General features: G+C 53.1%; 1 protein-coding gene across 1 annotated transcript; it reads right to left on the bottom strand.

The window, feature by feature from the left end:
* Nucleotides 1-1549: 1549 nt before the first annotated feature.
* Nucleotides 1550-13924, bottom strand: SMG5 (SMG5 nonsense mediated mRNA decay factor). The gene is made up of 22 exons (XM_044272892.1): nucleotides 13672-13924; nucleotides 11814-11912; nucleotides 11579-11702; nucleotides 11332-11488; nucleotides 11051-11140; nucleotides 10788-10877; nucleotides 10636-10714; nucleotides 10423-10548; nucleotides 9259-9327; nucleotides 8916-9124; nucleotides 8389-8520; nucleotides 7563-8216; nucleotides 7311-7480; nucleotides 6565-6640; nucleotides 6311-6486; nucleotides 6071-6229; nucleotides 5654-5713; nucleotides 5414-5573; nucleotides 5205-5295; nucleotides 5052-5126; nucleotides 4064-4202; nucleotides 1550-2004 (listed from the first exon to the last, which is right to left on the bottom strand). The coding sequence occupies exons 1-22, from the start codon at nucleotides 13734-13736 to the stop codon at nucleotides 1921-1923; spliced, it is 3084 nt and encodes a 1027-aa protein (XP_044128827.1). The 5' UTR covers nucleotides 13737-13924; the 3' UTR covers nucleotides 1550-1920.
* Between the last annotated feature and the right edge of the window lie 469 nt (nucleotides 13925-14393).

Below are 14393 nucleotides of genomic sequence, written 5' to 3'. Positions count from 1 at the left end.
TCCAGTCACATCTAGAGCTGCATCCGACCTTATCCTCCAGTCACATCTAGAGCTGCATCCGACCTTATCCTCCAGTCACAGCTAGAGCTGCATCCGACCTTATCCTCCAGTCACAGCTAGAGCTGCATCAATCCATAGCTTATACTCCAGCTGTTCTAATACTACAGCTCCCTACTGCTCCTACTTTCAGTTCTATAGGAGTTACAAGAACAGCCGAACAAGTGCGTATGCAGTCACATGTAGAGCTGCATCAGACCGTATCCTCCAGTCACATGTAGAGCTGCATCAGACCGTATCCTCCAGTCACATGTAGAGCTGCATCAGACCGTATCCTCCAGTCACATGTAGAGCTGCATCAGACCGTATCCTCCAGTCACATGTAGAGCTGCATCAGACCGTATCCTCCAGTCACATGTAGAGCTGCATCAGACTGTTTCCTCCAGTCACATCTAGAGCTGCATCTGACCTTATCCTCCAATCACACCTAAAGCTGCATCAGATAGTATCATCTAGACCTGCATCCGACCTTATCCTCCAATCACACCTAAAGCTGCATCAGACCGTATCCTCCAGTCACATGTAGAGCTGCATCAGACCGTATCCTCCAGTCACATGTAGAGCTGCATCTGACCGTTTCCTCCAGTCACATCTAGAGCTGCATCAGACCTTATCCTCCAATCACACCTAGAGCTGCATCAGACCGTATCCTCCAATCACACCTAGAGCTGCATCAGACCGTATCCTCCAGTCACACCTAGAGCTGCATCAGACCGTATCCTCCAATCACACCTAAAGCTGCATCAGAACGTATCCTCCAATCACACCTAAAGCTGCATCAGAACGTATCCTCCAATCACACCTAAAGCTGCATCAGACAGTCACATCTAGAGCTGCATCAGACCGTATCCTGCAGTCACATCTAGAGCTGCAACAGACTGTATCCTCCAGTCGCATCTAGAGCTGCATCTGACCGTATCCTCCAGTCGCATCTAGCGCTGCATCAGACCGTATCCTCCAGTCGCATCTAGCGCTGCATCAGACCGTATCCTCCAGTCGCATCTAGCGCTGCATCAGACCGTATCCTCCAGTCGCATCTAGAGCTGCATCAGTCGCAGTTCTGCTGGTCCCCATTATGAACTGGTTATCAGAGTATAACCCGCTGAGCGCACCGCATTCTCTCCGGCATGCAGCCGACTCTCTGGTGCGACTACATCTCTCGTGATGCAGCAGAGCCGAGCGTGCACTGTACCGGAGACAGAAACTCTGAAGCTTTAGAGGACACAGGAAAGCATTGTACACACAGCTTTGGATGTGACCGGAGCACAAGACATGAATCTTATTCGCAGCCGAAGTAGAATACCCGGCGAAGTGTTTCCGATATTTGTAGGATTCCGTTTTCACCTATTGATGATGTCATCAAGTCTCAGTCATTGGTACAAAGCCAGTGCAGTACACGGGAGCCACCACCGTGCGGCAGCATCGGCCACCTACCCCGAGCTCTCCGCGCACAGCGCACACAATAACCACTTTCCGGTCGTGCGTTAAATAAAATAGCGCCGTTTTCTTTATTCGACATTCTCCAAGAGCATAAAGAAAACAGGGGATCATGGGAAGGGGGAGGGGACAAAGGGGGGGGGGGCACTGCGCAAGGTCCAGTCACCACACTACACGAGACAGAGGCCAGGGGTCTGGAAGATGGACGCCGCGACCCCCAGTCAAACACGGAGGGCACAGCCAGCGGGAGGCAAGCTCCGCCCACCATCTTTCTGGGGCCACGCCCACCCGCTGCGCAGGAGAGGACGGGGTGCGTCTCTTGTACATCTCGCTGGTTGTTACTTCTTCGCTGTTTGGTTTCGTTTTTCTTCGTTTTCCAAATCGTTTTATTTCTTCTTATATCACCAGCGCCAATGACCTCTGACCTCAGCCCATCTCCTTCCACTGCTTGTAGAAATCTAGGACGTTCTTCATCTCGATGTTGGAGGTGGACACGGCCTGCAAGGCAGACTGACAGAACAGCACAGGGTAAGTGACGGGGGAGCGCAGCTCTGGGGTATAATGCAGGATGAGTAATGGATGTACACAGTGACTGCACCAGCAGAATAGTGAGTGCAGCTCTAGAGTATAATACAGGACGTAACTCAGGATCAGTACAGGATAAGTAATGTATGTACACAGTGACTACACCAGCAGAATAGTGAGTGCAGCTCTGGAGTATAATACAGGATGTAACTCAGGATCAGTACAGGATAAGTAATGTATGTACACAGTGACTGCACCAGCAGAATAGTGAGTGCAGCTCTGGAGTATAATACAGGATGTCACTCAGGATCAGTACAGGATAAGTAATGCATGTGCACAGTGACTCCACCAGCAGAATAGTGAGTGCAGCTCTGGAGTATAATACAGGACGTAACTCAGGATCAGTACAGGATAAGTAATGTATGTACACAGTGACTACACCAGCAGAATAGTGAGTGCAGCTCTGGAGTATAATACAGGATGTAACTCAGGATCAGTACAGGATAAGTAATGTAATGTATGTACACAGTGACTGCACCAGCAGAATAGTGAGTGCAGCTCTGGAGTATAATACAGGATGTAACTCAGGATCAGTACAGGATAAGTAATGTATGTACACAGTGACTGCACCAGCAGAATAGTGAGTGCAGCTCTGGAGTATAATACAGGATGTAACTCAGGATCAGTACAGGATAAGTAATGTATGTACACAGTGACTGTACCAGCAGAATAGTGAGTGCAGCTCTGGAGTATAATACAAGATGTAACTCAGGATCAGTACAGGATAAGTAATGTATGTACACAGTGACTCCACCAGCAGAACAGTGAGTGCAGCTCTGGCGTATAATACAGGATGTAACTCAGGATCAGTACAGGATAAGTAATGTATGTACACAGTGACTGTACCAGCAGAATAGTGAGTGCAGCTCTGGAGTATAATACAGGATGTAACTCAGGATCAGTACAGGATAAGTAATGTAATGTATGTACACAGTGACTCCACCAGCAGAATAGTGAGTGCAGCTCTGGAGTATAATACAGGATGTAACTCAGGATCAGTACAGGATAAGTAATGTATGTGCACAGTGACTGCACCAGCAGAATAGTGAGTGCAGCTCTGGAGTGTAATACAGGATGTAACTCAGGATCAGTACAGGATAAGTAATGTATGTACACAGTGACTGCACCAGCAGAATAGTGAGTGCAGCTCTGGAGTATAATACAGGATGTAACTCAGGATCAGTACAGGATAAGTAATGTAATGTATGTACACAGTGACTCCACCAGCAGAATAGTGAGTGCAGCTCTGGAGTATAATACAGGATGTAACTCAGGATCAGTACAGGATAAGTAATGTATGTACACAGTGACTGCACCAGCAGAATAGTGAGTGCAGCTCTGGGGTATAATACAGGATGTAACTCAGGATCAGTACAGGATAAGTAATGTATGTACACAGTGACTGCACCAGCAGAATAGTGAGTGCAGCTCTGAAGTATAATACAGGAGGTAGTACAGGATAAGTAATGTATGTACACAGTGACTGCACCAGCAGAATAGTGAGTGCAGCTCTGAAGTATAATACAGGAGGTAGTACAGGATAAGTAATGTATGTACACAGCGAGTGCAGCTCTGGAGTATAATACAGGATGAGTAATCTATGTTGACTTCTAGTGGTGAATGTTCTCTTTCTAAGTCCCTGTTTGACGCCAATCCTTGGTTTCCACACAGCAGGTTCCTTCCGTGGTTTCTACAGTCTTTAGAAATCAAAAAAAAATTCTGAAAAACGGAAGCTGTGGTTTTTGTGTTGAGCCCAGTAGGAGATGAAATCTACACAAAACATCAGAGACTGAGAAGCGCAAACATTTCCTGAGCTTTCTAGTCCCAAAACTAAACATGGAAACGTCTCCGCCGCTTGGGCCCCTGCCTCAGTATACTGGTGGGACTGTACAGCCGAGAGGCTCCTGGTGCCCCCTCACCTCCTGTACCAAGTAATAGATACATGGGATTGGGGGGGACATACCTGCATGGGGCGAGCACATACCTGCACAGCCGGGGAGAAACGCTCCGGGTCATCGAGCTGGAAGCCGGTTATAATGGTCACCATGCCGGCCGTCTCCTCCTCGTTGCTGCCCTGCGACACCGTCAGCTGTTTGCAGCTGTCCAGAATCTTATACAGATGCCTGTCATAGATGATGGTGAGGAGTCATACATGAGGGGAGGACACGTCCGAAGACCCCCTCCATCCACCAGTGCCAAGACCTGCCCTAGCCAAGTATCCCAGAGGGGTGACCACATACGAGAACGGGGCGACACAAAGCAGGCCGCCCCACACTGCAAACTTGTGGAATACAGGAGTTGTACACGATTAGAAGGGCGCCACCCCTGTCCACAGGCTGTGTGTGGTACTGCAGAAGGGATGCAATATCACTTACAACCTGCTTATAACTGTGGCGCTGTTTTTTTTTTTGGGGGGGGGGGGGGGGGGGAATTGCCCATGTTTTTTCAGATCCCTTTAAGGCTCCATTCACACGTCCGCAAATGGGTCCGCAATATCGGGAATGGGTGCGGGACATTCATTCTCAATGGGGCAGAATGGGATGCGGACACTATGTGCTCTCCGCGTTTCCGGAACGCAGCACTGAACTTTCGGGCTTCGGCTCCACCAAAAAAATTGAACATGTCCTATTTCTTGTCCGCAATTGCGTACAAGAATAGGCAGTTCTATGGGGGGTGCCGGCCGGGTGTATTGCGGATCCGCAATACACTACGGACGTGTGAATGGACCCCAAGACTATAGGGTGAGAGAATGGGATGACATGACTGTCGCCAGGAAGCTTCTCCGCTTCTGGCTGCAAGATGCCAACCTTGGTGGGCGTTCCGAACCTGGCAGTGTGGTTGCTATGGAGGGGCTTCATTGGCGTTTTTTCCTAGGAACCAGTCTCGGCTCGGGAATGAAGGGCAGAGAATGGGCAAGGAATGAGCCAGCGCTGCCCTATTACATTAAAGCACTGGGGGGGGGCGTCTCTTACCAGGCGTTGGTATCCTGCCGCTTTAGCTTGCTCCTCTCGAAGATCTTTCCGGCTTCTTTCTGGCAGCGGATATACCTGAAACCAAGGCGAGAGCGCTGGTCACGATTAACCCTTACAAGCCCAGGGCGACGCTCTGCGAGGACACGATCCTACCTGTTCCCCTTCTTAAACTCGGCTTCTAGGTATCGGATCCCGTCTCGGGCACCGGCGTTCTCCTTCTTCAGAAAGTCTAGGCCGTCTATAACTAGAAGAGGGGGAGGATGGGGGTCACTCAATTAATGCTTGAGCAAACTTCCACCGCAACGCATCACGGGCCCAATCTGCTGATGGGATCTGAACGTGGCACTGGGCCGTGGACTTACCCGTCTGAGGGATGATGATGATGAACCTCCCGCTGTTGGCAAGTTGCCGGATGACGTTCAGGTGCTGGCAGAGGGCCTGGGTGTCCGGTATGAGGTACGGCGACATGGCGGACTGAGATTTAGGCTGCTGTAGGGTGCCCTCTAGCTGCGATACCTCCAACTACAGGCAAGGAAACCAAACGTGACCCATGGACCTGGTGTGCTCAGGTACAGGGGGGTGGCAGGGACAGGACAGGTTACCTGGAGCCTTAGCTGGGCCATGTCTCTCATCAGACGGTTCCTCCGAGCTTCCTCCTGAGCCTAGGAAAAAGACACTAGCCGTCAGACATCTTGGCGGGGTCACGGTTCACAAAATACCAGAGGATCAGCTTCATTTCCCACCGGAAGTGACAGTGGCTATTAATGGCGGTGCCAGCTGTCCCCATCCATCTCCAGCCTAAACCCTGCTCAGCTGACAATGATTCCACGAGAAACGGGTGACATAAAATATTAACCTTCTGCATGCCAGCATATGGGTGGAAGCCTCAAGTCACCCACCAGCAACAGACTGGGTTGTGGACTGTGTAACTGGTGAATGAATAGGTTGCCATCTAGTGGTCACAAGAAGGCACTGCAGCCTTGATGAGGCTTCTCATTAGGATATAAGGCAGAGCTCACCATGCGGAACTGCGCCTGCGCCTGGTGCAGAGTGTTGTCTTGCTGGGACTCGACGATGCTGGTGAAGATCCCTAGCTCCGGGTTGTACTGCAAGACGTTGCCCTGCAGCCGAGTGAGGAAATGGCCGAAGCTTCGGATGTAACAGCTGCGCACAATGGACTGAAATCAGAAGAGCAGAGATGTGAGGGTGGCGCATACCAATCAAGCGATTACTAGAGACCGGATGATGAGGATCCTTACCTCTTCCAGGACAGTCAGCACTGGACGCTCCTTCTCAAAATTAAACTTGCGATGTGCTGCCTTGAGTGGCGGTAGGTTCCTCAGAGCAGCGTCCTCGGGGAGCAAGATGTGGTGGCTCATGTCCGCCTGCTCCGACTCCTGCAGCAGACTCTGAACCTCGCTGCACAGGGAGATCCCTGAGGAACAGCACGGATTACTACATGGGTACAGGCAGCAGATATGCACAGGTCATACAACCCCCATCATCTGCTTACCAGACTCCTGGATCTTGGAAGCAGACGGTAGCAGGTTGAGGAGCACCGACAGTCTGTTCCATAAACTCTGGGAGCTCTGAGAGGGGAAAGAGGAGACGTCTGAACAAGACCCTATCTAATGCAGACCCCTAAATACAGAGCCCGGCTGGAGGGGGGAGCCGGGACGGCAAGCAATGGATGGAGGGATCATCAACAGGTTATCCCGCTAAGAACTACAAATACAGTTCACAGGTCAGTCCGCTTCCCCCTCTAGCATCTGCACATAGTCTTCAGAAAGTTCCCTGGTCAGTCTGCTTCTCCCCCTGGCAGTTGTGAACATGGTTCTCAGCTCCCCAGTCAGTGGCTGACCTGCTGTGATCGGAGGAGCATATGCAGAGACGCCATCTTCGGGGGAGCGACTGACCACCAGCACTCAGCTCATTCAAAGCATTTCTACACCAGGTGGTGCCATACTATGTAAGTAAAGGAACACCTGGTGGCGCCGTAGTATGTAAGTAAAGGAACACCTGGTGGCGCCGTAGTATGTAAGTAAAGGAACACCTGGTGGCGCCATACTGCGCATGTTTGTCCTAACTCTTTACTAGATGAGAGGGAACGGTAAGCAATGGTCATGTATGATCTATACCACGGATATATGTAATTGTGGGACAACCCCTTTAAGACTGACTCCCCAGTTGGGATGGGGGGCGGGGGGGTCACAATATAGATCACAGCCCCGGCATATCAACGGTTTCTCAGCCTTGTACCTGTGCACACATGATTATTATATTCGTGTTGGTCCTCAGCCAGTCCAGGAAGACCTTGACACTTGCCAGAAGCCCCTCGCTGGTGATCACCTCCAGCCTCTCCTGAAGACTCCGCTCGTTGGGACCAGATTTGTTGCTCTCCACACTTTCTTCAGAGTCAGAGACATCTCCTAGGAAGAGTCGGCGGCTCAATAATTGGCAGGCGATGGAAAGGCACATGCATCAAATAGGAAGTCTGGGTGACAAACTTACCTTGTCCCATCAGGTTGGTCTTCTCTGCCTCTCCGTTCATGAGCGGTTCAGGTTCTTTGGTGACCGGAGGTGCAGGTTCTGGTTTCACAAAGACGTTGGTGAAGGTGGGCGCCAAGCGGAAGCAGCGCTTGGTTTGGAACATCTGGGTAGACATGGCTTGCAGGTTACTGGCTATGCTGGCTTCACTGGTGGTGGCAACAGGACCATTCACAGACTCCTGGGCATCTGCCTTGGCAGAGCCTACAGGTTTGGTATCTTCTGTGGTCCTTAGAGCTTCCTTGATTTCCGTTGGGTTCTTTGCCTCCTCTTTGGGGTGGTCCTCCATGTCTTCCAGGTCAGAGCGTGACTCCTGACTGTTCATGTCAGAATCAGACTCTATGTCAAAGGCGGCTTCTTCGTCGCTCTTTTCCGACGCGCTCTCAGAAATGTCACTGCCCTTGGCCGATCCGTGGCTGGAGTCGGAGTCAAACCCCTCACTCAGGTCGCTCTCATCCACCTTTCTGACAGGTCTCCTTCTCCTGAGACGGGAGAGGCGCGAGTATTTCTGGCTTTTCTTGCTTTGAGGTTTGGCTCGTGCTTGCTTGTTGACCTGGTTCAGCTCAGGTTCAGGGTCTCGCTCAGTCACGTGAGAGACCTCTCTGGATTCTGGATCTTCTGCAGAAGGAAATTACAAGCCAATGGCGTCACTCTCTAATACATGGACTTGAAACCCCCCAAAAAGTGCTGAATCACGCGCCACCCTGAAATTCCTGTATAGGATCTGCCCAATGGAGGCAGCAATCGTAACGGAGCTTGAACACCCATCGTAAGTGATCTGAGCACCCACCTGGACTGTCGTTCGGAAAGGCAGGGACCGAGCTCTCCTCTAGTTCTGCCTGAAGTCTGATATTCACATGGTTCACCAGATGGGAGAAGAGGGCGAGCGTGAAGGCTATGGCGGCGCTGTACTGCTTGGAATCTGGTAGGAGAAGGAGTAGTCACTGGGGATCACTGGTATGTACTGGTTTACAGTCAGATGTGTACTGCACAATGCTATAGAAAAAGAGGCGTCCACCACAGTGCCCGTCTGGGGCAGGAAACCAATGTGCCCACACATCTACCGAGAAGAGACAACCAGGGTTACCCACTTGTGGGGCTAATTTGCACAGATTTTGAGGGAAAGGGAACGCCCCTTTAGGACATCTGCCATACATGTGCAGTGGATATCCGGACATTAATGATGCCGCCCCTCAGGAACTGAACCAGCGCCATAGCTGTCAGATGCCTGCTGCTTTACACAGCAAATACCTGGAGGCAGTGTCTGTGATCGGCGATAATGGTGATCGGCGATCTGGCGCCTAGACGCAATCTCACCTGCCCTCTTCATGCTGTGGACGCACATCAGGCAGACGACAGCCATCCTGAAGACCAGCAGATCCGGCAGAAAGGAATAGCCTCCGTCATACTCCTCCTCATCCTCGCTGGCAGAGCTCAGGTTGATGGAGGAGGGCAGGTAGAACATGCACAGGTTGAAATCCTCCAGGACTGACTGGCACAGAGAGGTGAGCTCTGCATCCATGAAGCTGGGGGGAGGGGAGACGGGTGATTAAAGGAAGCATCCTGGATCCAGAAGTGTACCCGGACACCTGAGGGATCTCAGGGCGTGCCGCAGGTAGGTGAACACTGTGTTACAGGACAGGCGGGAAGAGCCACTTACCTGCTCTTAGGCTGCAGGAGTCTCTGAAGATACATGAAGCTGACCAGCAATCGCTTGATGTCCTTACACCTGCAGGAGCAATAGAAAGTCAGTGGAGCCAGAGCCTCGTGCCTCGCTCCAGAGGCATCTACTAAAAACATTCCACATTCTACATACTTTTCCATCACCTGGACCCTAATGCTTTAGCAATTGCATGTAAATAAAGATTTAGTACAGCCGGTGAGCTATTCAGTAACATCTATCTGTATAGCGCCACCTGCTGTTTGTTATTTTCCCTACTTCTCGTCAACCCCACGGGGGTTGGATGAGCGCAATCAGTAAGTATTCAGCTGTCACCAGCCGTATCTTCGGCCCCCTGAGCCGTGATAGGGAGAGAGCTGCAGCAGAAAGAACACGCCCCCTGAGCCGTGATAGGGAGAGAGCTGCAGCAGAAAGAACACGCCCCCTGAGCCGTGATAGGGAGAGAGCTGCAGCAGAAAGAACACGCCCCCTGAGCCGTGATAGGGAGAGAGCTGCAGCAGAAAGAACACGCCCCCTGAGCCGTGATAGGGAGAGAGCTGCAGCAGAAAGAACACGCCCCCTGAGCCGTGATAGGGAGAGAGCTGCAGCAGAAAGAACACGCCCCCTGAGCCGTGATAGGGAGAGAGCTGCAGCAGAAAGAACACGCCCCCTGAGCCGTGATAGGGAGAGAGCTGCAGCAGAAAGAACACGCCCCCTGAGCCGTGATAGGGAGAGAGCTGCAGCAGAAAGAACACGCCCCCTGAGCCGTGATAGGGAGAGAGCCGCAGCAGAAAGAACACGCCCCCTGAGCCGTGATAGGGAGAGAGCCGCAGCAGAAAGAACACGCCCCCTGAGCCGTGATAGGGAGAGAGCCGCAGCAGAAAGAACACGCCCCCTGAGCCGTGATAGGGAGAGAGCTGCAGCAGAAAGCTCAGGGGGCGTGTTCTGTGATAGGAAGAAAGCTGCAGCTGAGAGAACACGCCCCCTGAGCTGTGATAGAGAGAGAGCTGCAGCAGAAGGGACACGCCCCCGGAGCTGCCAGTTAGAAATACATCTAGCACAGCAAATGGAGCAATGATTGAGGAGATCTCTGGATCCATGTGAGGTTCTGGGATTGTCCGGTACCATATGACGCCTGGTTGCCCCGGTATTCGCCACCCTCACCTCTTCTTGCTGGGGGACAGCTTGCGGTTCTCAGTCTTCTTCAGCTGGTGATACATCTTGGCCGCCTTGTCGTACAGTCTCTTCAGGTTGCCGTACGCCCCTTCAAAGGAGACCTCGGACTGTATACTGTGCAGGGGAGACAACGGGAACATGTCAGGGGGGGAGGGGAGCGCAAGGCAGAGAAAACATCCGCTGCGCAGTGACTGCACTCACCAGCGCAGGTAGCAGTAGGTGGCTTCCACGTGGTAGTACCTGCTCCCGGCTAACGTGCCAAGCTGGTTAAAGGGCATCCCTGACAAAGAGGAAAACACGTTCACGTCAAGCACGCCGCTCCCGGACCCTGCTCTGTGCCCCCGACAACTCACCCATCTGAGGCACCACTGTCAGAGCCTGGTAATAAAACCTCTCCGCCAACTTCTCCGTGTCGACGAGCGCCAGTTCATTCTGATAGCGAGCTGGAGAGAGACAAACACACGTTGAATTCTGTAGGGGGCGAGGGGTACAACCGCGGCAAACCGGGTCTGTACAATTCCCAATATCTGGATGTAAACAGTAAAGGTTCCTATTCACTAACAGCAAGCAGAGATCTTGATAAACCAGTATTAGCAGATGCATAAAGCGGCCTTACCCAGGTCTCCCAGGTACACCAGACACCTGTGGCATGCCATCTGCGCCCACTCCATCTCTTTCGCGGAGGCAGAAACCGGTTTCTTGCAGCCTGTGGCGGGAACGCAAAGCAGAGGAAATGGTCACAGACCGCTTAAAGGGGAACTCCACTTGACAGGGCAGGGCCTTAATGACTCGCTAAATTTTTAATTGTTGCTTAGCAAAAAAAATCAATGTAGCTGATCAACGTTCCCTGTTCTCTATTGGATCAAGGCATCCCCCCCCCCCCCCCCACGGACTGACCGATAAGCGGGTCGGAGACGTGGGTCCAATCTATGCAGCACTGCAGCTCCAGCTGGTAGTGGGACTGGATGTAGAGGAGGAGGTGCTGGTAGAAGCCCACCCCGGCGATCAGGTGGGTGCGGTAGGCGCACTCCAGAGCGCTGCGGCTGTGAATGTGCTGCAGAAGAAAGCCAGAGCATTATATCAGCACAGCAGGGATACCGCTGACCCGCAGAGCTTACAATCTACTGCCGGGCAGAAGGCTCACCTTCTTGTTGGTCTTGATGAGCTGGATGACTTCATAGTAGACTTTCCTCCAGAGAACTTCCTCAGCTTTCCTGCCATATTCCACGGGGTGAAGGAACATAAGCTTGACGCACAGCTCCCGTAGCCTGCGGGCGGAGCACAACATGGGTGAGACAACCTCTGTCTGCGTGGAGGGGGGCGCTATAAAAGACTATAGGGGGCGCTCTAGCAGGAGTATGGTGGAGGACCGGACTCACTTGTTCCGTAGACTGATGTTCTCAGGCTTGAACACCTCCTGGTAGGCGGTCTTGTTGGAAATGATAAGATCGAGGCGGTGCACCGTCTCCACCACGGCCCTGCAAGACACGAAACGTGCCTCTTACTGACAGCGTGGTGGACTACATATCCCAGGAGCGCTTTACTATCATGTCCCCCACGTCTCCTGTCCACCCCTTACACTGCCTCCTGACCCTCTCCTGTCCACCCCCCCTTACACTGCCTCCTGATCCCCTGGTGCCCCCCTTACACTGCCTCCTGATCCCCTGGTGCCCCCCTTACACTGCCTCCTGATCCCCTGGTGCCCCCCTTACACTGCCTCCTGATCCCCTGGTGCCCCCCTTACACTGCCTCCTGATCCCCTGGTGCCCCCCTTACACTGCCTCCTGATCCCCTGGTGCCCCCCTTACACTGCCTCCTGATCCCCTGGTGCCCCCCTTACACTGCCTCCTGATCCCCTGGTGCCCCCCTTACACTGCCTCCTGATCCCCTGGTGCCCCCCTTACACTGCCTCCTGATCCCCTGGTGCCCTCCTTACACTGCCTCCTGATCCCCTGGTGCCCTCCTTACACTGCCTCCTGATCCCCTGGTGCCCCCCCTTACACTGCCTCCTGATCCCCTGGTGCCCCCCTTACACTGCCTCCTGATCCCCTGGCGCCCCCCTTACACTGCCTCCTGGTGCCCCCCTTACACTGCCTCCTGATCCCCTGGTGCCCTCCTTACACTGCCTCCTGATCCCCTGGTGCCCCCCTTACACTGCCTCCTGATCCCCTGGTGCCCTCCTTACGCTGCCTCCTGATCCCCTGGTGCCCTCCTTACGCTGGCTCCTGATCCCCTGGTGCCCCCCTTACACTGCCTCCTGATCCCCTGGTGCCCTCCTTACACTGCCTCCTGATCCCCTGGTGCCCTCCTTACACTGCCTCCTGATCCCCTGGTGCCCTCCTTACGCTGCCTCCTGATCCCCTGGTGCCCTCCTTACGCTGGCTCCTGATCCCCTGGTGCCCCCCTTACACTGCCTCCTGATCCCCTGGTGCCCCCCTTACACTGCCTCCTGATCCCCTGGTGCCCCCCTTACACTGCCTCCTGATCCCCTTGTGCCCTCCTTACACTGCCTCCTGATCCCCTGGTGCCCTCCTTACACTGCCTCCTGATCCCCTGGTGCCCTCCTTACACTGCCTCCTGATCCCCTGGTGCCCTCCTTACACTGCCTCCTGATCCCCTGGTGCCCCCCTTACACTGCCTCCTGATCCCCTGGTGCCCTCCTTACACTGCCTCCTGATCCCCTGGTGCCCTCCTTACACTGCCTCCTGATCCCCTGGTGCCCTCCTTACACTGCCTCCTGATCCCCTGGTGCCCCCCTTACACTGCCTCCTGATCCCCTGGTGCCCTCCTTACGCTGCCTCCTGATCCCCTGGTGCCCTCCTTACACTGCCTCCTGATCCCCTGGTGCCCTCCTTACACTGCCTCCTGGTGCCCCCCTTACACTGCCTCCTGATCCCCTGGTGCCCCCCTTACACTGCCTCCTGATCCCCTGGTGCCCTCCTTACACTGCCTCCTGATCCCCTGGTGCCCTCCTTACGCTGGCTCCTGATCCCCTGGTGCCCCCCTTACACTGTCTCCTGGTGCCCCCCTTACACTGCCTCCTGATCCCCTGGTGCCCCCCTTACACTGCCCCCTGGTGCCCCCCTTACGCTGGCTCCTGATCCCCTGGTGCCCCCCTTACACTGCCTCCTGATCCCCTGGTGCCCTCCTTACACTGCCCCCTGGTGCCCCCCTTTGTACTGCCCCATGCTCTCATGTCCCTGTACACACTGTCCCCCGCACGTCCCGTCCTCTCACCTGTACAGCCGCTTGGTGTGCAGCACCTTGGCCTCAGGCTCGGTGTCAGCGGTTCCCTGGCTCATGTCTCCGGTCAGCGCCGATCCACCAAGTCCGCCATGTCTGTCAGTCAGCTGCCAAATATCGCGGGAGTACAGGAAAGACTACGCGGGTGGGCGTGCCTGCCTGGACCGTCCCCAAACGGGACTCAGTAGGCGGAGCTAGTCTATAGGACTCGTTACGTCACCGACCTGGCGGCGGGAAAGTGGTCGGTGTAGGGTACCTGAGAGATAGAGTGCAGAGACGGGTGTATGGTGTGTGATATGGTAATAAATACCTCATAGTATTATAGATATACCGTGTGTTATACATGATATACCTCATACTACATCATACACCCCTTATATACCTCATAGTGTTATACATATACCGTGTATTATATATTATATACCTCATACTACATCATACACCCCTTATATACCTCAGTATATTATACATATACCGTGTGTTATATATTATATACCTCATACTACATCATACACCCCTTATATACCTCATAGTGTTATACATATACCGTGTATTATATATTATATACCTCATACTACATCATACACCCCTTATATACCTCATATTATTATAGATATACCGTGTGTTATATATTATATGCCTCATACTACATCATACACCCCTTATATACCTCATAGTATTATAGATATACAGTGTTATACATGATATACCTCATA

This window comes from Bufo gargarizans, unplaced genomic scaffold (assembly GCF_014858855.1).
Source record: "Bufo gargarizans isolate SCDJY-AF-19 unplaced genomic scaffold, ASM1485885v1 fragScaff_scaffold_187_pilon, whole genome shotgun sequence".
Classification (NCBI taxonomy): Eukaryota; Metazoa; Chordata; class Amphibia; order Anura; family Bufonidae; genus Bufo; species Bufo gargarizans.
The sequence above is the reverse complement of the archived record's forward strand: the minus strand, read 5'-3'. Positions and strand labels throughout refer to the sequence as shown.

Excerpts from the sequence above, each read along its gene's own strand:
- SMG5 (XM_044272892.1), bottom strand. The coding sequence starts at position 13,736 with ATGAGCCAGGGAACCGCTGACACCGAGCCTGAGGCCAAGGTGCTGCAC. Across the intron at positions 5,296-5,413 it reads CATCATCATCCCTCAGACGG|TTATAGACGGCCTAGACTTT; the intron begins GTAAGTCCACGG and ends CCCCTCTTCTAG. Across the intron at positions 4,203-5,051 it reads CGGCAGGATACCAACGCCTG|GCATCTGTATAAGATTCTGG; the intron begins GTAAGAGACGCC and ends CATCTATGACAG.